The sequence below is a fragment of the Sus scrofa genome, chromosome 1 (genome assembly GCF_000003025.6).
Source record: "Sus scrofa isolate TJ Tabasco breed Duroc chromosome 1, Sscrofa11.1, whole genome shotgun sequence".
Taxonomy (NCBI): Eukaryota; Metazoa; Chordata; class Mammalia; order Artiodactyla; family Suidae; genus Sus; species Sus scrofa.
Genome location: NC_010443.5, coordinates 14,052,561 through 14,078,275, shown reverse-complemented (window position 1 = coordinate 14,078,275; position 25,715 = coordinate 14,052,561). Strand labels below are relative to the sequence as shown.

General features: G+C 41.5%; 1 protein-coding gene across 1 annotated transcript in view; it reads right to left on the bottom strand.

The window, feature by feature from the left end:
- SYNE1 (spectrin repeat containing nuclear envelope protein 1) overlaps window positions 1-25,715 on the bottom strand; it is a 486,068-nt gene that overhangs the window by 123,436 nt on the left and 336,917 nt on the right. The window contains 6 exon segments of the mRNA XM_021084410.1: window positions 3,924-4,133; window positions 4,726-4,881; window positions 5,083-5,214; window positions 8,909-9,065; window positions 15,384-15,493; window positions 16,430-16,561. Of these exon segments, the coding sequence (XP_020940069.1) occupies window positions 3,924-4,133; window positions 4,726-4,881; window positions 5,083-5,214; window positions 8,909-9,065; window positions 15,384-15,493; window positions 16,430-16,561 (897 nt within the window).

Below are 25,715 nucleotides of genomic sequence, written 5' to 3'. Positions count from 1 at the left end.
TCTCTCTCGGGAGAAGGATAACGGCCCCAAGGAAGAAAAAAGTCATTAAGGATATGTGCAAACATTGTAACACAAAATGCGAGGCCAAGCAAAATAGGTGAATTGTGTAGTTAAAAAAAAGAATCCTAAGAAGCAATCATTGTCACTCACCAAAACCCAAACTGATCTGCAAGCTTACTTGCAAACTAAATATGAAATTGTGATACCAGCACTAGAAAAACAGTGCCAGAACCAAGGTTTCAGAAGCTCATGAGTTATGATAATGCTTGTATAATTCAGCTGTGCTCACACTGAGGACACACAGGCCATTAGTACCATGACACATTTATCTGTTTGTATGCATAAGAAAAGGTGTTTCCCACTCATTTGAATAGATTCAAAAGAAATAAAGTCCTTATTGGCCACACGTACTTAGAAAAACTTTAGTTCATCTACAGGAGGAGATGACATGGTGAGAAATAAAGAGGGTATATGCATTTCCTGTACATCATCTTTATATCTCATCATGGCATGCAGAAGGTCCTGGGCCAGGGATCGAACCTGTGCCACAGCAGCTACCTGAGCCATAGCAAGGACAATGACAGATCCTTAACCCGCTGAGCCACTGGGGAACTCCATGTTCATATTTTCTAAACATGAAAATCTGAAGGCTTTAACCATTTCTTTTTTTTTTAATTTTTTTTTTATTATTTTCCCACTGTACAGCAAGGGGGTCAGGTCATCCTTAGATGTATACATTGCAGTTACAGTTTTTTCCCCCACCCTTCCTTCTGTTGCGACATGAGTATCTAGACATAGTTCTCAATGTAACCATTTCTTATTACCACACTTGTGATACTACTCAGGATACAGACATCACAATCTTTTTCTTACAGTCACTGAAATTACTTGTTGCGGCATAATGAGGCAGCGTTCTAGCTGTTTGAGAAACAGGTCTATAGAAAGTTTCACGTTTTAAAATCATTTGTGCTGCCTCACTCACTTAATAATAAAAAAAAAATCTTCCCTTTTTTGTTTTTTTCAAATAACTTAAAATACTCAATTATAAAAATATCCAGGAAATTTATTTGGAGTTAAGTCTATGAATAAAAATTTCAAAAATACAGAATAACTGAAAATTAACTTGTGATTCCCTGTAGGTAATATACATCAACTTAACATCTACCCATTCTTCCAGGTTGTCTGTTGCCTATAGGATAATGTTAGCAGTCTGGCAAAGGCTAGGACTCCAGAGTTAACTGGAAAAGGAAGGCTGCAGTTCCAATAAACAGTGAGCACTGACAATACACCAGGTGTGTGGTGCATCATAAAATAAAATGGATTGTGACTTGACCTTTAATTATATTAACATTGGAACCCTTTCTCTCAATTAAATTGCAGCACAAACATTTTGAAATGTCAGTTTTTGTTCGTGAGCTGGCCACCATCAAGTAGAAACTTGTTGGCAGAAGGAAAATAGAGAACGTGATTGAAAGAGAATTTCATGATTACTTGTTCTGCTCTTGCTCCTCTACCCAAAATAAGTTCCAGAGTACTCGTGGTTGGTTCATTTTTTCACTCTGACTGGCTATGACTACCAATAACACTTTAAAAGCGCCAAAGACACTCGACAGTAAGCGCAATTAGAAAAAGGGAAATATGCCTCCTAGCGATGCACACATTTGCACAGTGAACCCACCTCATTCATGGCTGATAGACTTGGATGCTGTCAAAACTCTGTGCATTATTTTGTGCCAGAGGAAATTACATTTTATTTTATTTTTCCTTTTTTATTTTTGGCTGCTCCTATGGCATACAGAAGTTTCTGGGCCAGGAATCAAACCCGGGCCACCAACGTGACACCACAGCAGTGACAACACCAGATCCTTAACCCGCTGATCTACCAGTGGACTCCGCAAGAGGAATTTTAGGATAACGAAACAAGTTTCCTTATGTTGCACAATAGTTTTGCTGATTTTAGACATACCACATGTACATATTGATGCAATTGGATCTTATATTCAAGAGCAAATACTCAAATAATCAACCCCAGGTTTTCTGACTCCAAGGGGAATGCTCATCTCTCTCTGTGCACTACACAACATGACAGATACAAATACAAATAGCCAGTGTGGGTCATTCTTCTAAGCCACAGACTTGCGACTGTGCACCTGAGTATCTTAATTCTACCCAGCGGTACCATCCAGCCACGTGGTACCGCCAACCACCCAGTCTTGCCCACTGGTCAATGGTACCACTCCTACCTGTCTCCTCTGTCAGCCAATGCCCCTGAGATGCTCAAGTCAGAGTCCCGAGGGTTCCTCAGCAGTCCCACTTTCTCTTGTTCCCCAGATTCATACCATCAACAAGTGCTCCCCTGTGGATTCTGCCTTCTAAATATATCTTGAATGGGTCTACAATTCTCCATCTCCCCTGCCATCACCCCAACAATACAAATGTTCTTTTGTCTTTAGCCAAATCCTGGCTCTAGTTCTTGATGGCTGAATAACCTTGGAGAAATAATTTTACTTTTCCATTGGTTCCAGATATTATATATGTTATAGGCAATACTATTAATAGCAAAAACAGTAACAAAATTTGCTGAGTGCTTCCTATGTTTCAGACACTGTTCAAAGTATCTTACACACTTTGAGTCATTTTATCCTCACAAAATCCTATAAGGTGGTTATTAAGGACACTATTTAATAGTTGAGGACACCAAGGCTCAGAGAAGCAGCACTAAGTGATAAAACCATAATATATTATTATTGTCCTGCATGTGAAAATTTTTTGTAAATAGAAAATGATACACAAATGTTTGTGATAATTTTAGTTTATAGTTTTAAGAATGTAAACTACTGGAAGGCAGGGATAATTTGTCCCTCTAACTAGATGACCATCTGGAAAATTCCATGTTTCCTGACTAATGGTACATTTATTTGACATTTTACAGTATTTTTTTGCAGCAAATTAAAATTTTACATCAATCTCTTGGCCCTAGTTACATGTATTACATGAATCTGTTTTATAAATCTTCTATGTTTGTTAAAAGTACAGTTCAATTAAAACTTAAGTATTCCCCAAAGAACTTTTCATTAATAATGAAAATCGACACTAATGTTTATCAGCAGCTTTTGCATTTGCTGAAGTTTATAGTCATGGGAAAAGTCTCAGAAGCACACAGTCATTCAGCTGGCAACAGAAATCTAGGCTAGGGCTAAAAGGCATTAACTCTGAGGAGTGAAGACTGGAAAATAACGGAATACATTTTTAACACAGGTAGAAGTAATTAGGTCATGGTCACTTTCAATGGCCCCTGGATCTTGGGAGTCAGGGTTTATTCTGTATCACATCACTCCCTGCATTTTTTTTTTTTTTTAATGGCCCCATCCATGACTTGTGGAAGTTCCCGGGCTAGGGGGTTGAATCAGAGCTGCAACTGGGGCCTATGCCACAGCCCCAGCAATGCAAGATCTGAGCCACATCTGTAACCTACACCACAGCTTGGGGCAATGCCAGATCCATAACCCACTGAGCAAGGCCAGGGATCGAACCCACATGCTCATGGATACGAGTCGGATGCTTAGCCCACTAGCCGCAACAGGAACTCCTGTTTTTTTTGGTCTTATGTTTTAAATTCCACTATTATCAACTGGACATTATCATTATAATGTGCCATAAATATGACTTCCACGGGCTGAATTTAAAGTTCTCTTCAGCCCTAAGTTTGGCTGGCTGGTTTTCTCAACCTTCCCTTTCTAGGAACATAAAACGTTTAGTTTTCTCTTCCTCGAGTTTAATTCCCTTGGTTTTTCTATAATGTTCTTGCTCTCTGTACATTTGGAAAAAAAAAAAGAAGTGGGTCTATATCACGCCTCAACAGGACCCTGTTTATGGCTGAATATAGCTGGATGATGGTCAAACGTCTCTTGATGATATCTTACCTGGAAATTCAGTATTTGCTGAAGTCTTTCCTTCATCTGATGGCATCGCTGATTTACTACTGAGTCCAGCAAAGACAACCTGCCCAAAAGACAACCCAGAGTGTCTTCGATAACATCTCGATTGTCGCCATTCTCTGGAAAGGCTTGGGAAAACAAGTTCTTGTTCTTATCCATTTCTTCAGACATTTCCTTGATATCTTTGGCAAGAGTCTGGGGTTGATAAGAAAGTGCATGTCCATGCTTAGATCCGTGAATGTATATACAAATCATTTCTGCATAGAAGGTCCTCGATAGCTCTCTTAACTGCTCAGTGATAATTACATCTAGGGCAAGTGGGACCAATTTCATACACTTGTATAAATATTAGGTAAGTGACTGTTGGAGAGATTTTCCTCAGAAACTTTACATCATTCCCTAATAATAGTACATACTAGTTGGTGAAAAAAAATGAGTTTTCTAACGTGCCTTTAAAAATACATAATTATTCTTTTTAGCCTGTGTTTCGTTAAGTGGAAGATTTGCGATACACAATAGGGTGTCTACAGAGACCTCAGCTTTTTCCACCTCTGACAAAACAGAAGACAAAGAATAAAAATGCAAAAAGCATAAATATCTTTGAAAGCTTTTTATAGTTAGGCAAGTCTTGCCTGCATTATGCTGCTTGGAAATACACTTCATTTGGGTTTTATGAGAACGGTTTTTTATGCCTGACCTTCTTCATACATAACATTAATTATCCAGGGTCAACTTTTCGAGCGCTCGACAATGCCTTAGACTCACAGACATGAGCTGCCAAACTTACCTCTTGGTTGAAGAGGCACGTTTCCGTCTCTTCTGGTAAAAGTGCTGTAGCAACAAACAAACGTTCCTCCACGTCATCCAACCACGTAGAGGTAGCTGAGACCCCGTCATACAGCTTCTGTTCCAAGTGAATGCTCTGCCTCTTTGTCCCTCCACCCTGAGAACAAAAGGGGAGGAACAAAGAATTAATTTCAGCGTTTGGAGGAATCAGAGAAAAATACCAGGATAAGATGCTGGGGTCCTATCGGCTCTGCCTTTCCAGGTTAATCACTAGGATGGGGTCTCAGTTCTCGCCCGGAGGGTGGAGCAAACCCCACGGAGCCCAAGACCCACAGGGAAACCAAGCACGCGGCCCTACCTGGGAGGAAACCTCCTCGAAGGCCTGGTTCAATCCATCCAGCAGCGATGTCACGGCAGCTTTATCCTGGGCCTGCCCGTCCCCTTTGTACAGCGGCACACCAGACAGGAGCCGATTTGGCCGCCTGTAAAGCTGAGCGTAGACAGGGGAGCTTACCGAGGGGCACAGGTAACCAGTCCAGATGTTCTCATCTAGAAATGCACACTGACACAGGTGCGGGGGGAAAAAAAAACCTGTCCCCCTGGAAACTCGTGCTAGAGAAAAGCGACCTCTACAACACACCAAGTCCGTCAAACGTGGCAGCCAGATGCAGCAATGGCAATATTTCCCTCGATGGACCAAAAATAAATGAATGAACAAATGACAGTGGGGAAAATGCCTGAATTCTTATCATAGGCTTCTTTTCAACCTGTCTTGGTGCTAGCACTACCCGTGATGAAATAATCCATCCTAAACACCGGACCTCGACTGTTTCCTTTGCTGTCATGACTCCCCTACTTCCCCCCTAAACTTTTAAGCGCACACAACGTCTCCCCAATAAGGACCCCGATAGGGCTCAGCGCTCAAACTTTTTAATGATGTTTCCTGTCACACTCGGTCTCCTATGGTTTTTCAGAATCTCTCATCCTCACCTGACTTTTCAGGCTGATTACTCATTATCCTTGAAACCTGCCAGGCTCATTCCCCATGGTAGTTGGAATGCCCACTGCCCAGCATCTCTTTATAATCCACTGCCTTAAATTCCACGCCTACTATAGCAGTGTTCCACTTAAAAAAAAAAAAAAAAAGAAAAAGAAAAACGAAAAAAACAACTTTCGCTCTCTTTTTAATTCCTACTTATGAAGCCTCTGCTGTCTGGCTAGTTTTTCAGAAATGTAGAAGATATTTCCTTAGTTGGGTCACAGGTTCCTAGCAGCAGGAACCATGCCTCATCTTGAGGCCAGATGGGGTGTTCTTCACAGACACTAAACACAAGGAAGGGAGGAAAGAAACATTGTTCTGAGAAATGGATACCTTTTGATCTAGCGAATATTAGGCCAAAAACAAACAAAAAACGAAACCCAAAAAGCCTGCCCGTCTTTACACCTGAGAGTAGTAAGTATATCATCCAGGGTATAAACCTGTAAATATAAAAAAATATGAAAAAGGAAGGACTGTGAAAAAGACAAAAAAAAAAAAAAAAAAAAAAAAAAAAGGAGTTCCCGTCGTGGCTCAGTGGTTAACGAATCTAAGAACCATGAGGTTGTGGGTTCGATCCCTGGCCTCACTCAGTGGGTTAAGGATCCGGCGTTGCCGTGAGCTGTGGTGTGGGTTGCAGACACGGCTCGGATCCCATGTTGCTGTGGCTCTGGCGTAGGCCGGTGGCTACAGCTCCGATTAGACCCCTAGCCTGGGAACGTCCATAGGCCACGGGAGAGGCCCAAGAAATGGCAAAAAGACAAAAGAAAAAAAAGAAAAGAGAAAAGAAAAGAAAAAGGAAGGACTGTGGAGTTAAACAGACCTGGACCCCAACTCCAACTCTGCCTTTTCTTTCTTAGACCCTGAGAAAGTATCTAATCTGTCCAAGTCTTAGCTTACAGCTCTACAGAGAGAGAGAATGTCAGCCTCACTGCAGTGTTGTTACGGTAACACCTAGAACACAAAACAAGTTCATAAAAGATAGCAACTTTTATCGTGGCCACTTTCACAACCACACTGCTATGTCCTGCCTTTCCTCAAGTGCAAAAATGTCATAAGATAAATACCCTTCAAGCTTCCCATGTCTAATTCCAAAGGGAAGGAATTAGCCTCAGCAGAAGCTGGAGAACAACAGAGAGTCAGAGGAATTCACAGTCCAGGTTATCATGAACCTAAGTGTCCACAGTCCAGGTATCATGTGGGAATGCAGGTGCAGCGGGACCAGATTGTCCCCGGGGGCTCTCGTGGCAGATGTCGAGGTGGCCACAGGGCTCTGAGGGAACAAGCAGCTCTCCCAGGTAAGAGCAGGTAGTGGAGACGTCAAGGTCAGCAGGGCTGGATGATTCACGTAGGTGCTTAAGTTGAATGCACAAGGGGCAGGCATTTCACGAATGAAGAAGAGTAAGTAAGCAAGCATGAAATATTCCTAGAAATGTCCTGGACGTATCTGATGTAGGACACTCAGCAAAGACGGCAGCCAGGGGCTTTAACATGAATAGAAAAGGCTAGGAGCCTGACATCAGAAATCAAGAATTCAAGCTGGCAGTCTGAGGCATGTTTGATCAGGGATGTGAAGAAGGAGTCATTCGGGCACAGGTAGGGGGTCCAGGCAAAAGGTATAGGGGACCATGTGCCAGTATGACTGAGACAAATGCGTTTTGGAAATGGAGGACTCTCTATTCCCCAGGACCAGAGCTGGTGACATTCCTGTGGACAGCGGCAAAGAAGGAGGCTCCTGATTGGGAATTTGGGGTTAATAGCTGCAAACTATTGCCTTTGGAATGGATTAGCAATGAGATCCTGCTGTGCAGCCCTGGGAACTATATCTAGTCACTTATGATGGAGCATGATAGACGATAATGTGAGAAAAAGAATGTATATATGTATGTGCGACTGGGTCACCTTGCTGTCTAGCAGAAAATTGACAGAACACTGTAAACCAGCTATAATGGAAAAAATAAAAATCATTATAAAATTAAGAAAAAAAGGGGGGGAGGCTCCTGGGCAGAGAAGGGGAGTGAGAAAGTGTGACACGCCACTAGATTTTGTAAAATGAGATAGAAACAAATGGATCTGTAGGCTTATGCACAGTTCCTGGCAGATGAGGGGACGTTGTGACCTTTAGCCCACTCCCTGTTGGGCAGTCCTGGCAAGGTGTACCTGCCCTACAGTGCCCACTCCGACAGCTCCTGCCTCTCCCTCCTCGGATGCTCTGTACTTATGGACACTCTTTCTCTTTTGGGTTCGGCCTCGCCCAGCTCCTAATCGATTCCTGCCCAGAGCAGTGAGAACAGCAGCTTCCTCAGATCCACAGGAAAGGTTCCAGAATTTACCCTGATGATACCACTGGGGTTGTGGTTGTGGGATGGCTAGAGCATTGCTGGCCCAGGATCTGGGACCAGGCATCTACCTTCGAAGTCCTGATAGGCCATAGCTGTTTTGAGCATCACTGCTTTCCCTCATTAGCTCTTTAAAGGGTGAATTCCTCTGACTCTCTGTTGTTCTCCAGCTTCTGCTGAGGCTAAAGTAATAACTATTATCTGGAACCTTCTGTTGCTATGTTTAATTCCACCAGATTTGGCTTGCTTGGTGGAACCAAGTCCAACATCACAAGTCCCACCCATCTTGGGAACCAGCCTGCAGATGGGTCTGTGGCCACTGTAACTGACCACTGGCCTTTGCCTTTAGCTCCACTGAGGTCCCAGGGGTGTTTCCCACTAAGATACGAAATGATTAAATACTGGAAGTAGCCATGGAAAATAAGATAACTTGATAATTTACCAACAGATTCTTAGAATTTATTTTGGCCTTGATGTGTATATCTTTAATTGGCATCCTTAATTTTCAAAGTCGTGGGAAAAAAGAAGGGGAGGCATCTAAAATTTAATGATTTGTGCTAACGAGTCATCAGATATTAATCATCTCTGAGTAAAATAGTATCTAGAAGTCAAATCAATTTCCACACATAAATATATAATAATAAAGGGATACGTGAAACAGGCTTGCTAAGGAAAATGTAGGATGACTAATTTGTCTTATTTTGGAATCGACGATGAAATGTAGGTTATTGCACAGTTATAGTCATTCTTACAGCGTAAGCTGTACATATTTTATATTAGTTAATATGTAAAAGCAAAATGTTCAATACCACTGGCTCTTGTTCCTGTTCCAGAACATTCTGAAGCAGTTTCTGCTTGGTGCTAAATTCTTGATGTAGGCTTTCCCATTTCACTCTCATCTGGTCTTCAGCGGGTGCCTTCTCCCCTTCCATCCCCAACTCCTGGGATAACACATCAGGTTTTTCGCTATTAGAAGAATAAATAATCTAAGTTTACAATGTGTGTAAAAAGGCAACAAGTTCTAGGTAACGTACTGTGTGTACTAGATCTGGCCTCTCACATTGGAACCAGATTATTTCAGTCATTAGCTGACCCTTTAAAAATATAAATTAAGATGGTAAATTTGAGACCAATTGTAACACAAGTATATTCTTACTTATATTATAGTTGAATCATGAACATCATAATTTAAAAACACACTGAAAAGAGCTCTGCCTTCAAGATAAGCGATAACTGTAACTTCTAGGAGTTCCCTTGTGGCCCAGTGGGTTAAGGATCCAGCTGTGTCACTGCAGTGGCTCTGGTAACTGCTGTGGTGTAGGTTCAATCCCTGGCCCAGGAACAGCTTCATGCTATAGGCGTGGCCAAAAAAATGTAACTTTCAGAAATAGAAAGTGTATGATCAAACTCATATCCTTTGTCAAACAGCCCACGGATAAATTCAAAAACGCTAAAAATGCTGCCTCTTGTACTGAGAGTTTTTACCAGGAGTCCAAGGCAAATACCATCAGGACATGGGCTAAGAGTATAGAACATGGAAGGAAGGCACTACAGTGTCATCCTTAAAGACAGGCAGCAGCAGGTGGCAGCTGAGAGGACGATGGCTTTTGGAGTGACACAGATCTGGGTTTCCTGCCCCAACACATTAAATTTGTGGCTTTGAGTAACTGGCTTCAATTCTCAGAGCTGCAATTTTCTCATCTTTAAAATGAAGGTAGTACCTGTCTTGCAGAAGTATGAGAATTAAATTTAGAAAAGAGAGGCATAATTCCTATGATCCGATCTGGTACAAAGCAGCCATTCAATGAATGGGGCCAAATGACAGTGGTAATGGTGAGACAACTCTGGGGGACCCACGTGCTAACAGATCCTAGTTTGTCAGGGCATTGGAAGGCCTAACTAGAACCATGTCATCTGAAAGCCATACTAGGTAGCCATTCTTATTGCGAAGGAAACTTTTGTTCAAGTGAAGAAAAAAAAAATGTCAATTGGCAGAAAACACCACCCCAAAGTCTATTCCTTTCAGCATAAATGTTGAATACAATCATTTCTTTAGGTAAGACTGTTGAGACAAGCCTTAAAAAATCATCTATAAGGCTATAATGCAGGAATTCTACTTCTGGAATATAACTTAGAGACTCTTTCTCACCTGAATACTTAAAGACATGTAAAAAATTTAAGTTCAACAATCCCAGTAATAGCAAAAAAAGAAATAGCAACAATATAAAGGCCTATAAATAAGAAAATGTATGATTACATTGTTACTGTCACAAGATAAAATACTGTTAAAAGCAGTTAAAATGAAAGAACTAGATTTATATGTATCAATATGAATTGATTTTAAAAAGTAATTTTGAGTGGGGAAAAAAAACCCCAAAACAGGGAGTTCCCGGGTGGCCTAGCAGTGAAAGATCTGGCATTGTCACTACTGTGGCTTGGGTCACTGCCATCGTGTGGGTTCAGTCCCTGGGCTGGGAACTGCTGCATGTTGCAGCATGGCCAAAAAAAAAAAATCAAAATAAAATTGATACTTTTTAATTCTGTTCATTATACTAGTCTCTAGACTTTTCTTTTTAAACATCTTTTAAAATAAAAAACAAGTTTTAAAATTCTTCTGAAATTGAATTTCTTTATCATGCTGTCTTTCATGTTGGTGGAGTACAGTGGGTCACTTTTAATTCATTTATATTTGCAAAAACAATTTAGTATAAAACCAGGAGTATATTATCTATATACTCCTATATTTAATCATTGACACATATAAAATGCCATTAGCAAATCAATTTTAAATTAGAACACAGCCTTTCATTTCCCATGGAGAATATTCATCTTTCCCTTTGATATTTATATAAATTAATTTCCAGTTGAGTTTCTGTAGTAATCTTGGAAGGACTCTTCCATCAATTGTCCCATAAATCATGTAATACTCATTCTTTATTAAGTTTGTAGCCATGAAGCAAGTCGTGCCTCTTTCATAGGGGTTTTCTTGTGCAAACCAATTTACTTTTGAAGATTAAATATACAAAGCTTTAAAAATATATATATATATATATATAAAGCCTTTTTCCCAGCAATGTTATTCTTCAAAAAATACATATACTTATATATTAATATATATTATATATATATATTTTTTTTTCCTTTTGCTTCTAGCTGTTGTTTAATTTATGGTTGTTTGTTTGCTTGGTATATTTACCCAGAGGCTTGAAAGGCTTGCTGAACTATAATCAACGAGAGTTAAAGGAGACTTTTCTAAAGAATTTGTACAAAAATCAAAGAATTTATAAGCAGTCTTTAAAGTGACTCTTGTACAGAAAGTCAGTACGGCACCACAAATTTCTCGTTAAAATATTTTTCTATTTGAAAAAGCAATTTAGAGTTGTTTGCCTTTCATCTAGGTCCATTCCAAAGCTAGAGACCAGGGGAAGAAAAAAAAAATCACGGCAAGAAAGTTGCAGCAGACTTCGACCACCGCTTTTCGTGACTCTACATGTGATGAGGAGGCAAGTGTGGATGGTTTCTTCGTAAAAGCAGAGTTTGGCAAAAATACTCAGAAAGCTATGAAGGATGAATAAACATCTCAGAAGAACTGGCAACAGAAGAGAAAATGCAACGTGAAGGCAAGTCTCAACTCAGAGTCAGCGTGGAAGAAACTGCATTTCTCATTTTGGATTTATATAGGCACCTGTTTATGGCCTTATCAGCATGTTTAAGCATGAGCACAACATGCTTATAAAATCCCATTATATTTTAACACAATTCTTACAGTATTCATGTCATTTTAATGGAATTCCTGAATATACATGTTATAATAGTATTCATTCTTCTTCTTTTAAATTGGTATTTATTCGTTGTATCAATAATTTTACTGTTTTTGCTTTGTCTTCCTTTCCTTGAATATTTCCTTATTTCCTATATGTATGTATGTACACACACACATATATATAATCAACACCGATGTCATATGTCAGCAACATTATATCAGCACTGATTTAAAAAAAAAAAAGAAAAAGAAAAGAAAAATCTCCAGAGTTCCCATCATGGCGCAATGGTTAACGAATCCGACTAGGAACCATGAGGTTGCGGGTTCGGTCCCTGCCCTTGCTCAGTGGGTTAACGATCTGGCGTTGCCTGAGCTGTGGTGTGGGTTGCAGATGCGGCTCGGATCCAGCGTTGCTGTGGCTCTGGCATAGGCCAGTGGCTACAGCTCCGATTCAACCCCTAGTCTGGGAACTTCCATATGCCGCGGGAGCGGCCCAAAGAAATAGCAAAAAAAAGAAAAAAAAAAAGAAAAGAAAAATCTCCAAATCTGCCCTTGCCAAAGTTACTTTGGACAATCTGCATCCCAGTCTTGTTCTTACACATACACTATACGTTCAATTTTATATCACATTTTTTTACTTTGTACCACATATACATTTTCTGATAGTGTTATATAGTTTTTTGTGAAGATTATTAGGTATAAATCTTTTCTTAGGCTTTTTTTTTTTTTAACTAATAGGCATTTCTGTCTCTTTCAATTATTTGGTACCATAAATAATATTTCAAAAGTCAACTTCCTCCCAACAAATGTTCAGAAAAGAGATCACTGGAGTCCATGGAGCTAGAGCTATTTGGCATATGATGGTACAACCTTTAGCCATACATCATCACAGAGGCTGCACTAAAACTTTTTTTTTTTGTTTTGCTTTTCAGGGCTGCACCTGAAGCATATGGAAGTTCCCAGGCTAGGGGCAGATTGGCGCTACAGCTGCCAGCCTACACTACAGCCACAGCGATGACAGATCCGAGCTTTGTCTGCACCTACACCACAGCTCACGGCAACGCCGGATCCTTAATCCACTGAGCAAGGCCAGGGATTGAACCTGCATCCTCATGGATCCAGCTGGGTTCGTTAACTGCTGAGCCATGAAGGGAACTCTGCACTAAAACTTTTTAAAAAATGTTTTAGATTTTAAAGATAGGTCTCCTATATATCCTTTCAGTTGACATCTGCAGTGTTTATAATCTTTCTGTGATGACAGCAGCCCAACTATTCTAATCCTACTGATGAGCAACTGAAGTCTCAGAATTGAGTTACTTTTTCCTGGTGATAGCTGCAGAACTGGAGAAAAACCCAGTCCTGCTTCTAAATACAGGAATACTTCCTACTTCCATTCTGTTTCAATTTTCTTTCCTTCCTACCTTTTTTTTTTTTTTTTTTTGGCTGCACCTGCACCATGTGGAAGTTCCTGCGCCAGGGATCGAACCTGAACCATAGCAGTGACAACACCCAGACCATAACCACTAGACCACTAAGGAACTTCTCCTTCCTACATTTTAAACCAGAATCTTCAACTTGAAAATTCTCCACTTTCCCTAATTTTTCTTTTAACACTTTACTTTTCTATATATAAGACTTCCAGTCTCCACTCCAAACCAGGACTCAAAGCTCAATGACTTTGTACATAGAAATTATAGAAACAGATCATCAAGAAAAACCATAGTCTTTAGAAGGCAATTAAATTGTATATATTTCTTAGAATGATATTAGGGAAAGATAAGCTCTTGTTAGGGAAAACATTTTGCAGTTAGATATAATCATTCAGTCAAAGACATGATCTAATTTTAGAATGCATTTCTTGATTTTAAAAAATGAACTTGGAGTTCCCGTCATGGTGCAGTGGTTAATGAATCCAACTAAGAACCATGAGGTTTCGGGTTCAATCCCTGGCCTTGCTCAGTGGGTTGAGGATCCAGCATTGCTGTGAGCTGTGGTGCAGGTTGCAGACTCGGATCAGATCCCACGTTGCTGTGGCTCTGGCATAGGCCGGTGGCTATGGCTCCGATTAGACCCCTAGCCTGGGGATCTCTATATGCCGTGGGAGCGGCCCTAGAAAAAGCAAAAAAAGACAAAAAAAAAAAAAATGTACAAGCGTCTTCCCTAGACAGATATTCTGAGCATACTGGCAAGAGGGCAAACAAGCCAGTCATCACAGTTACCACCTACATTCATACTGCAAAACAAAATGTTCAAAATGCAAGTAAATTTAATATCATAAAGTGGAAACGAAATGATTAAATTTTTGCAGAAGATGTTTAAAATAGAATTTGGAGTGAGATGTTTACATTGCTTCAAATATCATGAAAACAGCAAGAAGAATAAAATGGTAAACTGTTATCAGAGTAATGTAAATCAAAGCCACAATGAGGTATTTCACTCCTGCTAGAATGGTTACCATCAAAAAGACCACAGATTACAAATAGTGGCGAGGATGTGGAGAAAAGGAAGCCCTTGTACACTGCTGCCGGTGCGGCCAAGATGGAAACATTATGGAGGTTCCTCAAAAAACTAGAAATAGAACTACCATAGGAGAGTTCCTGTTGTGGCTCAGAGGTAATGAACCCAATTAGCATCCATGAGGATGTGGGTTTGATCCCTGGCCTCACTCAGTGGGCCAAGGATTTGGTGTTGCCATGAGCTGGGGTGTAGGTCACAGACGTGACTCGGATCTGGCATTGCTGTGGCTGGGGCATAAGCCAGCAGTTGTAGCTCCAACTGGACCCCTGGCCTGGGAACCTCCATATGCCATGAGTTCAGCCCTAAAAAGACACACACACACACACACACACACACACACACAGAACTACCATATGGTCCAGCAATTCCAGTGCAGGATATATATTCAAAGCAAATAAAAACTTTAATTCAAAAAGATACATGCGGGAGTTCCCGTCATGGCGCAGAGGAAACGAATCCAACTAGGAACCATGAGGATGTGGGTTTGATCCCTGGCCTTGTTCAGTGGGCTAAGGATCCAGTGTTGCCGTGAGCTGTGGTATAGGTCTCAGATACAGCTCGGATCCCACATTGCTGTAGCTGTGGCATAGGCGGGCAGCTACAGCTCCAATTAGACCCCTAGCCTGGGAACTTCCACATGCCGCAGGTTCAGGCCCTAGAAAAGACAAAAAAAGAAAAAAAAAGATACATGCACCCCATGTGTAATAATGTTCATAGCAGCATTATTCACAATAGCCAAGATATGGAAGCAACCTAAGTGTCTATCACAGATGAATAGATAAAGAAAATGCAGTGTATATGTACAATGGAATATTACTCAGCCATAAAAAATATGGATTTTTTTTTTTTTTTTCCATTTGCAACAACATGGATGGTCTTGGAGGGTATTTTGCTTCGTATGATAAGTCAGAGAAAGACAAATACTGTATGATATCACTCATATGTGGAATCTAAAAAATAAATTAGTCAATATTAAAATAATAAGAATAATGAAAGAAACATACCCAACACCACCAGCAGTCTCTGCAGCTGAATGTTGAGTTAGAATTTCTTCCCCACGACTGGCTACTGACCGGAGGAGGCTTTTCTGCTCTGCTAATTCCTGCTCCAACTCCTGCTCAAAGAAAAGGACAAATAAAAACATCACTGTTACTTTATTGTCAACAATCATGGTTCTATGTCTAGAATATTCTCAAAGAACTTTGGTAGTCAGTTTTTAAGTTTGCATGTTACATAAAAAGTGTGGTTTAGGTAACCGTTCAGACATGTCTTCAAGTCCTCTGCAGCTTTCTTTGGCTTTGATAAAAAGTATCTTTGAATAATCTTACAAAGATCAATGGGAAAATTCTGCTGGGCAACGGTGCCCCCAAGTGGTACAAAATGCACTTTCACATTTCAAAATCAATACTGCCTTGTTCCAACTGAGCTGGATCCTTGAGAGTGATATCTCTCTTGGATTCCCCAATTACTTGATCAATTGGATCATCAATGGACTTAGTTTTACCTTTTCGCTATTTATGATATATGCCTCTACTCTGGGAAGATACTTGAATATGCCCTATACATAAATTTAAGGTATCAATGAGATCTCATTCATTTCACTAGGCAGTAATTTAACATTTCTATTTTGTGATGGTATCTACTTGACAGTGGAAAATAAATTCTGCTTCTTAAAAAACAAAAACAGAAAAACATGTAACCCAAGACTTTACCAACTCTTAGAGGCCTTCTTGATGCTTTATATATATAACAAATTCAAATTGGGGCAATACGTGAAATAGAGTAGGGACTCTTGATAATGCAGATTATAATTGAGTTACACGATTTTAAAACTAAGCACAAGCTTTTCTTAGAAAACAGACTTTAAAATGACCCGTCATTCCAGTGCCATGAGTTAAGTACATGGAAACAGCCAGCTCCTGCTCCTGTCCAGAGGAAAGCTAAAGGGGCACTCTGTCTTTAGGACAGAAGGGACTTGTCCTTCAAAAACATTTCTCTCAAGGTGTTTGCTTGGCCAAGCTGCAGGCTAGAGAGACAGGAGGCGCATTACTTTTTGTTGCTGGAGACTGCTCTGTCGCTGGTGGGTCCACGCAGTCCGGGCTTGAGCCAGCCATTCCTGAACCCCAGGGCTCTGAGTGGCAGCCAGGTCAGCATCAGTCTCCTCCTTCTCCTGGGCTGTTCCCTGCTTTAAACAAGGTACAAATCAAGTCATACTACCCACAGGAAGACCTTAACCCAAACGGAGTGATGGCTCCTTTAGAGTGGACTGAAAAATACCACAGTGGTCCCACTTGGACATGAAGCCACATTAAAAAAAAAAAAAAAATGGTAACACAAAACCCATCGAATTTATGGCATCTGCAAGAAGGAGAACAATAAATAGATGATTATACTCAGAAATATTGGAGGGGGAAAATCTTATCATTTGGAGGCTAGGCTTTTCAGCTGACTGATGTGATCACCAGTTATTTTTCTAAAATTTTTCCACAGGAATATAACTCTAGATCTCATTTCCTCTACTGTCATCCCCAGGACTAGGCTCCACTGTCCTCTGTTGCCACTGCTCGCTTCGATCAATTGAGGCTCAAGAAGAAAGCCAAAGCACTTATTACCCGGCCAGGGGTTTATCCTTCCTGTTATGATTCTGATGGAATTTGCAAGTTTCTTCGTATCAGAATGGAATCATTTCTGAATGAGAGCCTTTCTACTCACAAATATTTTTATGTCAAAGGAGAAATCACACCATTTTAATGACTCACTCACTAAATACTCAGTACCCATTTTATGTCAGACACAGTTCTGGACCCGGGGCAGGGGAGGGGGGAAATTCTGCTGAGAAGCCAGACAAAGGCCCTGCTGGAAAGACGAAAGACAATAAACAAACAAGACAAACTGAGATGGTGATGAGAGCCACAGAGAAGGTGAAATAGATAACAGAATAGACGTGAAAGGGGAGAGGTTTCTTAGGCTGGGCAGGAAGGCACCTTCGGGGGTGACAACTGCATTGAGTGCCAGCAAAGATCCAGGGGGAGGATGCTCCAGACCTGGGGGACAGCTGCAGCAAAGACCTTAAAGGGAAAGGAACCGGCATCTCCTTGAGAGCAGAGGAGGGGCAAGAATGGCTGGAGCACAGGGAGGGGCGGAGAAAGGAACCTTCTTTAAGTTGCCTCCTTAGAGGAGTCATCCTGCCGTCTCCGAGGCTCCGGCTCCCAGGCCTTTGGTTCCTCTGTGAGCATAGAATGGGATCCCGGTTCACACAGCCTGATTGTCCACAAAGACCCTTCTCTCCCTCTTAGTCTCAGACTGTTTGTTTGTTTGTTTGTATGTTTTGTCTTTTTGCTGTTTTCTAGGGCCACTTCCGCAGCATATGGAGGTTCCCAGGCTAGGGGTCGAATCGGAGCTGTAGCCGCTGGTCTACGCCACAGCCACAGCAACATGGGATCCGAGCCGAGCCTGTGACCTACACCACAGCTCACGGCAATGCCGCATCCTTAACCCACTGAGCGAGGCCAGGGATCGAACCCACATCCTCATGGTTCCTAGTTGGATTCGTTAACCTCTGAGCCACGACGGGAACTCCTAGTCTCAGACTTTTACACCCACTATTACAGGAAAACAGTCTATTTCCCCTCTGTCTTATTCATTAGAATCTCCTGATTCAACTGTCACATGTTTCCGATAATGCTAAGATCGGGAACTTTGCAACCTTGGAATGGGTGCTTGAAGTGCCTGAAGGAAACGGTGACACCTACAGGTACTGTGACATGCCATCCTCTCCCAGATTCCGAGCCACCTTAGCTCACAGGTACTTCCTTCCCTTGCAGACAGTCCAGCTCCGCAGTAAAAGAACGTCGTTTAGAGAGGACAACAACGAGGTGCCATTGGTCTAAAATAAGCTATTTGCACTTCGTAGGACCTTGAGTACAGGTGACCAGTGACACTCAGTTCAGTTCGCCCCACCCTCCCAGGAGCACCTCTTCCAGAGAAGCAGGGAGTTTCCTGAAGCTGGGAGGTTAGGGGCAGCTGGGCATCATCCCAGGACCGAACTCCATACATGTCTGCATGAAGCAGGGCCTCCGCCCTCTGAGAATGCCCTATCCATGCAGAATAAGCTCTGAGAGATGCTGGCTTTTCCAGGCAAGGATGAAACAGAGGTCAAAAGAATGACCCCAAAGACGTCAGTGTAACAGGGGGAAAGCTGTGCCCAGTCAGAGCCCCGGTTGGCAAAACAGGAGCCGAGGCCACGACGTGCTGACTCTCTTTTGTGGGCTCCAGCCACTTCTTCTCTGCTTTGCTCTTCAGCAAAGGTTTGCTGTTGGAGCTCCGCCTAAAGATGCCCTCAGGAGTGTCTGGGGGCACCAGCTCGCCCTTCGCTGTCCTTACTACGGTCTGACTGAGCGCTCTGATTTCCACTTCCTCACACCAAATGTGTACTTGGAAAAATACCAATCGCAAGGGTAGGTCTTAAGAACAGCTTCACCCCGTTTACATGCTCAGGTCCACGCTCGGATTCTAAGACAGAGTCTAAGAAGGGGAGTCCTAGTTGACTAACCTGGATCCACAGCTACAGAAAAAAAGGAAACAGGCAGCATCAAAAGCAGATGCCTGCTATGTGCTTTCCCTGTGGTTAGGCTTGGTTTTTCGGTTAGGGCATTTTTCTTCTCGCTGATTTCATCATTTTGAAACATAATACTTGGACCATGAGAAGCCAAAAATGATTAAGAATCCATTCAAATTTCATCCCCTTTCCCCTTGGGACACGAAGGCACTGACAGAAGAAATAAAGTAATGGTGATTGCATTCTCTGGAGTCTGATACTGAGTTCTCTCACCTATCTAGGAAATAGGAAATAGAGCAGCTTCTATCCCCAGGGTCCCCCTTGGGTGGGGCTGCATAAGCTGTTTATTTTGGAAATACTAGAAGCGTCCCCATTTTTGCCAGGAACATTCCTTGGAAGATTAGTGAGGACTGGAGAATGCTAAACATTAAATAAAACACTTATTTATAAAGCATTTCATTATTTATATGGGGCATTCTCTCTGCTCCTTGGACGGATGATAATGTGTGAAAATGGTCTGAAGTTATTATAAAGGACGATATCATGTACCTTGAGAGAAGTTATTACATGTCATATAGAAAAGGAAACTATTTGGGGGTGGGGTGGAGGGAACCAAACAGATTATTCACTGCATGCAAGTCCAATTTGGTTCAAGAGAATGGCCATAATAGACATGCCCATTTTACAGATAAGGAGCCCTGAGAAATGATGTGCTTATGGCCACACATGAAATTTGGATCCGGATCCATAATTCCGGATCTCCTGAATTATGCAAACCCCAAATGAAGGGCACATCTGCACTGACATCTACCTTCCATGGAAGATTCCCCCCCCTTTCCTGATTAACATTAGTTAATTTCAGATCAACTCTGCTCCAGGAAATGATCCTTTTTCCAGCAATAATAACATAAACAGGGCTCTTTTTATTCCTGCAGTTGGCAAGATAATCTCATTAACTCTGATTGTATTTAAAAAATCAATACACAATGGAAACTCCTGAGATGAAAGAGATGATGGAATTTATAGATATTTTAAAATAAATGTTAGTGCAGCAAAACACCGCCACATTTTTCCCTGTTTGCCCTTTCCCTAACAGTATCCTCAGGAAAGCTCACTCTTGTGGGCTGGGTCTGTCCTTTAGTCAATGTGAAGAATCTTTGTGGCCCTGGGCAGGATTTGCTGGGTGTGGGCACCACAGGTGTCCGACCACGACCAGGCTCAGCCCAGCCCTAGCAGTCTCAAAGTCTCAAACCTGGCCTTGAAGCAGGTCAGGAGATTTTTTCCCTCCCAAAGAATATGATTTGCAAACAGTTGCTGTATTTTAATACTGAGATTGGGGCACTCGCTGTAAGCATCACGTGCATTAAAATTCTGGAGAATTTTTTTTTAAACGTTAAATACCACTGTTAGCCCTGTTTTACATATGAGAAAACTCCTCAGGGAGAAAAACTGGGGAAAGTTCAGGACTCTTGCCCCAGAGTTACCTACTCAGTTAACTGCTGGGGCCAGGCTGGGCAGACTTTAGAGTTGTGGTTCCAAAGTGATGGCTCAAGAACTAAGCCTGGCTTCTGGATATGCTTTGTTTGGCACACAAATTATTAAAAAAAATTAGAATTAAATGTCAATGTTTTAAAATTGGGAAATTTTAGGTATCAATCCAAATACTCTTTCTCTGGAAGGTCTAGCAATGCTGCCTGTAAGTTCTCGTATGACAATAGCTGGAGCCGAGAACAGCTTCTTTTGACAGGTGACCAGCTTGCCAAAGTCCTAACTGGGCCAGTTTCACTCGCAATCTGTCCCCCGCCCCCACCGCCCCCACCGCCCAACCTCTGTTTAACCCCTAGAAGTGCCAGTGTATCAGGCTGCTCCTTCCTCTCCTACCTGCTTTAAGGCATAGGGCAGAGTGGAAATTCGTAAAGGTCAACTATCCCAGAGGGAAGACCATGAAGTCTTTCCCTTTGTTTCAGTTATTTAAGAGATTAAGTTCATTCACATGCCAACACTGGAGGAAAAAATGGTGGGGGCGGGGAAGAATTATGCATTAGATTGGCAATACCTTTTCTTTCTTTCTTTTTTTTTTTTTTTTTTTTTGCGATGCCCTGGGCATGCATAAATGTCTGGGCCAGGGATCAAACACATGCCATAGCAGTGACACCGGATTCTTAACCTGCTGAGCCACCTGGGAACTCTGACAATACCTTTTATAAACCTAAGAGAAATGTGGTATACTCTCCCAGTGAGAAAACCCTTCTGGTTTCGTTTAATACTTTTAATAGTTTGCTTTTGGCTTTAATTCTTAAAAGTCAGGTTGTGTGTGCATTTTAAAGTATGTAAATTTAAAATGAAAAGTTGCATTTTGTCTTTATTTGCATTTATTTATTCAATAATGAGCTCAAAGATCTTTTCATGTATTCCCTGGCCACCTACTTGCATGTCTTTTCCTTTGAATTATCTCTTCATATCTTTTGTTCATATTTCCATTAGATAACATGCTCTTATTTTCTTACTGACTTACAAATGATTTCTGGAAATCAAGGGAATTAATTCTGGGTCATGTGAATTACATAGTGTCCTTCTTATTTGTCCATGTTTTTTAATTTAGTTAATAGTTTCTTGTTCATACAGACCCATCTCATTTCTGTGTAGTAATTTTAAAGAAACTAAAATACTTGGTTTTGGATATATTAGCAAAGGTCTTTCCCATCCTAAGATTTTTTTTTTGGTCTTTTGAGGGCCATGCCTGTGGCATATGGAAGTTCCCAGGCTAGAGGTCAAATCAGAGCTACAGCTGCTGGCCTACACCATAGCCATAGCAACGAAGGATCTGAACTGCATCTGTGACCTACACCACTGCTCCAGGCAACCCCAGATCCTTAACCCCCTGAGTGAAGCCAGGGATCAAACCCACATCCTCGTGGATCTAATCAGATTGTTTCTGCTGTGCCACAACAGGAACTCCCTAAGTTTGTTTTTTTTTTTTTTTAGTACTCATACATCCAGAACTTTAAAGATTTAATTTTGACATTAAATCTTTGATTTATCTAGGATGCATTTTTTTTCTGTGAAGAATGGGATAGAGAATCTAGTTTATCATATTTCAAGTGGTTTGCCTATTATTATTTATACAAGGAATGATATTTTCTCTACTGATTTGAAATGCCGCCTTAGAAATTAATCAAATTCCCTTATATATGAGGTCTTTTTCAGAGATATACATTCTGTCTAATTTTTTATTCAATTATTTATTGTGCCAATACTAAACTATTCTAATTATTGTAATATTGTATTTTAATATATAAAAATAATTAACTCATAACTCGTTAAGAATTTTACAGTTATTTTCATGTTTATTTTACCCAGGTAAACCTGGTATTATTCTGTCACATTTTAAAAATATACAGTTGGCATTTTAGTTAAGAACAACTTAAATTTAGGTTTTAGTGGAGGAAGATCTGACATCATTACAATATTCTATTCCTGTCTAAACGTTTATCATATTTTTTATTACTCTGGTTTTAAAACATTGAGATTTCAAATATTTTATATTTTATGTTATAGATGGGAAATGATTGTACACTATTTCTTTAACTTTCAATTTATACAGAGGAAAGTGGTGGATTTCCTATGTTGTCTTTTCATAAGCCAGTCATCTTACGAAATTCTTCCATTGCTTATAACAGCTTTCTGTTGCCTAGGTTTGATGTTCCAGATCATATAATCCCAAAACGAGCAGAGAACTGAGAACACGTAGTTTAGTCCAAAAAAAAAAGAAGAAAAGGAGTTCCTGTCGTGGCGCAGTGGTTAACGAATCCGACTAGGAACCATGAGGTTGCGGGTTCGGTCCCTGGCCTTGCTCAGTGGGTTAAGGATCCGGCGTTGCCGTGAGCTGTGGTGTAGGTTGCAGACGCGGCTCGGATCCTGCCTTGCTGTGCCTCTGGCGTAGGCCGGTGGCTACAGCTCCGATTCAACCCCTAGCCTGGGAACCTCCATATGCCGCGGGAGCGGCCCAAGAAATAGCAACAACAACAAAAGACAAAAAAAAAAAAAAAAAAAAAAAAAAAAGAAGAAGAAAAGCCATTGCACTGAGAAAGTAGAAGCAATCACTGTCCATTAAGTTCGCACCAGAGTGTTTGCGCCCCTGCCGGCCAGCTCTGTGCTCAAATACAGAGGTTTCCCTCACTCCCGACACTGGTTCCAAGACCACCCCCTCTCCTTTGATGCTATCTTCTCCCTTCCACACCAGATTACTCCTGCAGCCTCCCTCCTCTTTCGTCAGTGTTTCCTCTACGGCGTCATCTCCATCTCCCTGCAAACATGTCGTTACTCTCTTGATCTTAAAATGGAACAGGTGGTTCTTAACCTGCTTCTTAGAGCCATTCCACTCCCCTGCTCCCTGATACAGTGAAACTCCTGAGTCCCCTGCAGTCTTCCTCTCCAATCCTCTCTCCATTCTCACTTTCATTGCAGACTCCTTTTGGCCTCCACTGTTTCACTGGACCACCTTGTAGCAGGGGTCACAGAAGATGTGAGAGTTGCTGAAACCGGTTGTCCGTTCTCTGTTCTGGTCTGATCTCACTTACCCTCAAGGGGCTTCCAGAAACCCCCAACCTCAATCTTCTTCCCACCCCGCTGGTGTCTCCCTTCTTCTCTTTTTGGTGGGCTCCTCCGCATCTTCCCAGCTTTTACCTCTGGAGCCTTTATTTCTCCTCACTCCCTAGGTGAGCTCGTGGAATTTCACGCCTTTAAGGGTCGCCTGGAGGCCAATGACTCAGTCTAGGTCTGTCTCCTGAATTCCAACCACTGCTTGACATTGGACCGGCCTCTGAAACCCAGTCTGTCCAAAACGAGACCATTGACCTGATGACGACTTCTGCCCCCAGTTTTGTTCCTCAGAGTTTTTCCATTTCCCCAATTATCCACAATCTGGTAATTTCTCATCACCTCTAACCTCTTAACTGGTCTCTCAGCTTCCACCCTGGTCTCCAACAGGGGTTATAATCTGATCCCGTCCCTCCTCTGCCCACAAACATTCCGATGGCTTCGCATTCCCCCCAGAGTAAGAGCCAAAACCCGTAGGACGCCGACAAGGTCCTTTGCACCCTGGACCCCTGTTACCTGTCTGATCTCGCTCATCTTGCTCGCTCCACTCCAGCTGCTGGGCTCCTTGAACAAGCCAGGTAGAAGCCCACCTGGGAGCCTCTGCCTTTGCTTCCCCCAGAGCCTGGAGCTCTCTTCCTCTACATTCCAAAGGCTCACTCCTTCAAACATAACCTGAGGCGGGCTTCCTGGGCCACCCTGTAGAACCACAAATCCACCCAGCCCCAACCTGCCCGATCTTCCTCCCTATGGTACTGCACCTATAGCCCTTATCATCTTCTAACTTAGAATAATGCACCTTAATTTTATTTATTATCTGTCTCCCCAAAGACCCCTTGAAGATGGAATAAATAGACACTCAGATATAGACCGATGTTGCCCATGCTTCTTCCCTCTATCATATAGTATAGAGATGCTGGCACATAGTAGCTTCTCAATAAATATTTGCTTAATTTTTGTGTAAGATAATAGTAATATCTAATTTGTAGAGATTAAAAAACAACAAACACCAAAACATTAGATAATAACAGAATATAAGGTGTCTGAGGAGAAATCAAGTGAATGTATTCTAAATTTCTTACATTGATCTGGAAGGAGTCTGAGATATTAGAATTTATTAGATGTGCATGGTAAAAAGCAGAGGGAAAAAATAAAGAAAAACATTCAATCACTTAGAAACAAAGGTTCAGGGAGTTCCCGTCGTGGCGCAGTGGTTAACGAATCCGACTAGGAACCGTGAGGCTGCGGGATCCATCCCTGGCCTTGCTCAGTGGGTTAAGGATCCGGCGTTGCCGTGAGCTGTGGTGTAGGTCTCAGACACAGCTCGGATCCCGCGTTGCTGTGGCTCTGGCGTAGGCCAGTGGCTACAGCTCCGATTCGACCCCTAGCCTGGGAACCTCCATATGCTGAGGGAGCGGCCCAAAGAAATAGCAAAAAGACAAAAAAAAAAAAAAAAAAAAAAAAAGAAACAAAGGTTCAGGAGAAAGAGGAAGAGAAAGAGCAGGACAAAAAAAATATTAAGCAAAAAGTAAGATAATGAAGGTTCAATCATATCAATAATCACAATAAATTTAAATAGACTAGCACCTCCCTTTAAAAGTCAGATGTTTTCTGATTAGATAAGTGTTTGAAACCAACAAAGTATAGATAAATGTTCCTTGTAAGAAACTAATCTAGGAATTCCCTCTGTGGCTCTGCATTAACAAACCTGACAAAGATCCATGAGGATGCAGGTTTGATCCCTGGCCTCCCTCAGTGGGTTAAGGATCCAGCGTTGCTGTGAGCTGTGGTGTAGGTCACAGAAACAGCTCGGATCCTGTGTTGCTGTGGCTGTGGCTCTGATTCGACCCCTAGCCTGGGAACTTTCATATTCCATGAGAGTGCCCCCCCCCCAAAAAAATCTAAACTATAAGGACACAGAAAGGGAGAAATCAAACGAAATTTAAAAGATATACCAGGCAAATATCATCCCCAAAAAGCCCTAGTTGTATAAAATAAAAATCACTATTAGGGTCATTACATGTTAGTGAAAAGGTTCAATTAAATACATGACCAGTCTCAAGTTGAGGGCACTATATAAAACTGTCTGAGTATATCTGAAAAGTAGACTATAAAAGAAATAACAAAAAGAGAAATAAAAGTGTCACAGGCCTTCTTAATCCATGACCTATGCATAAATATT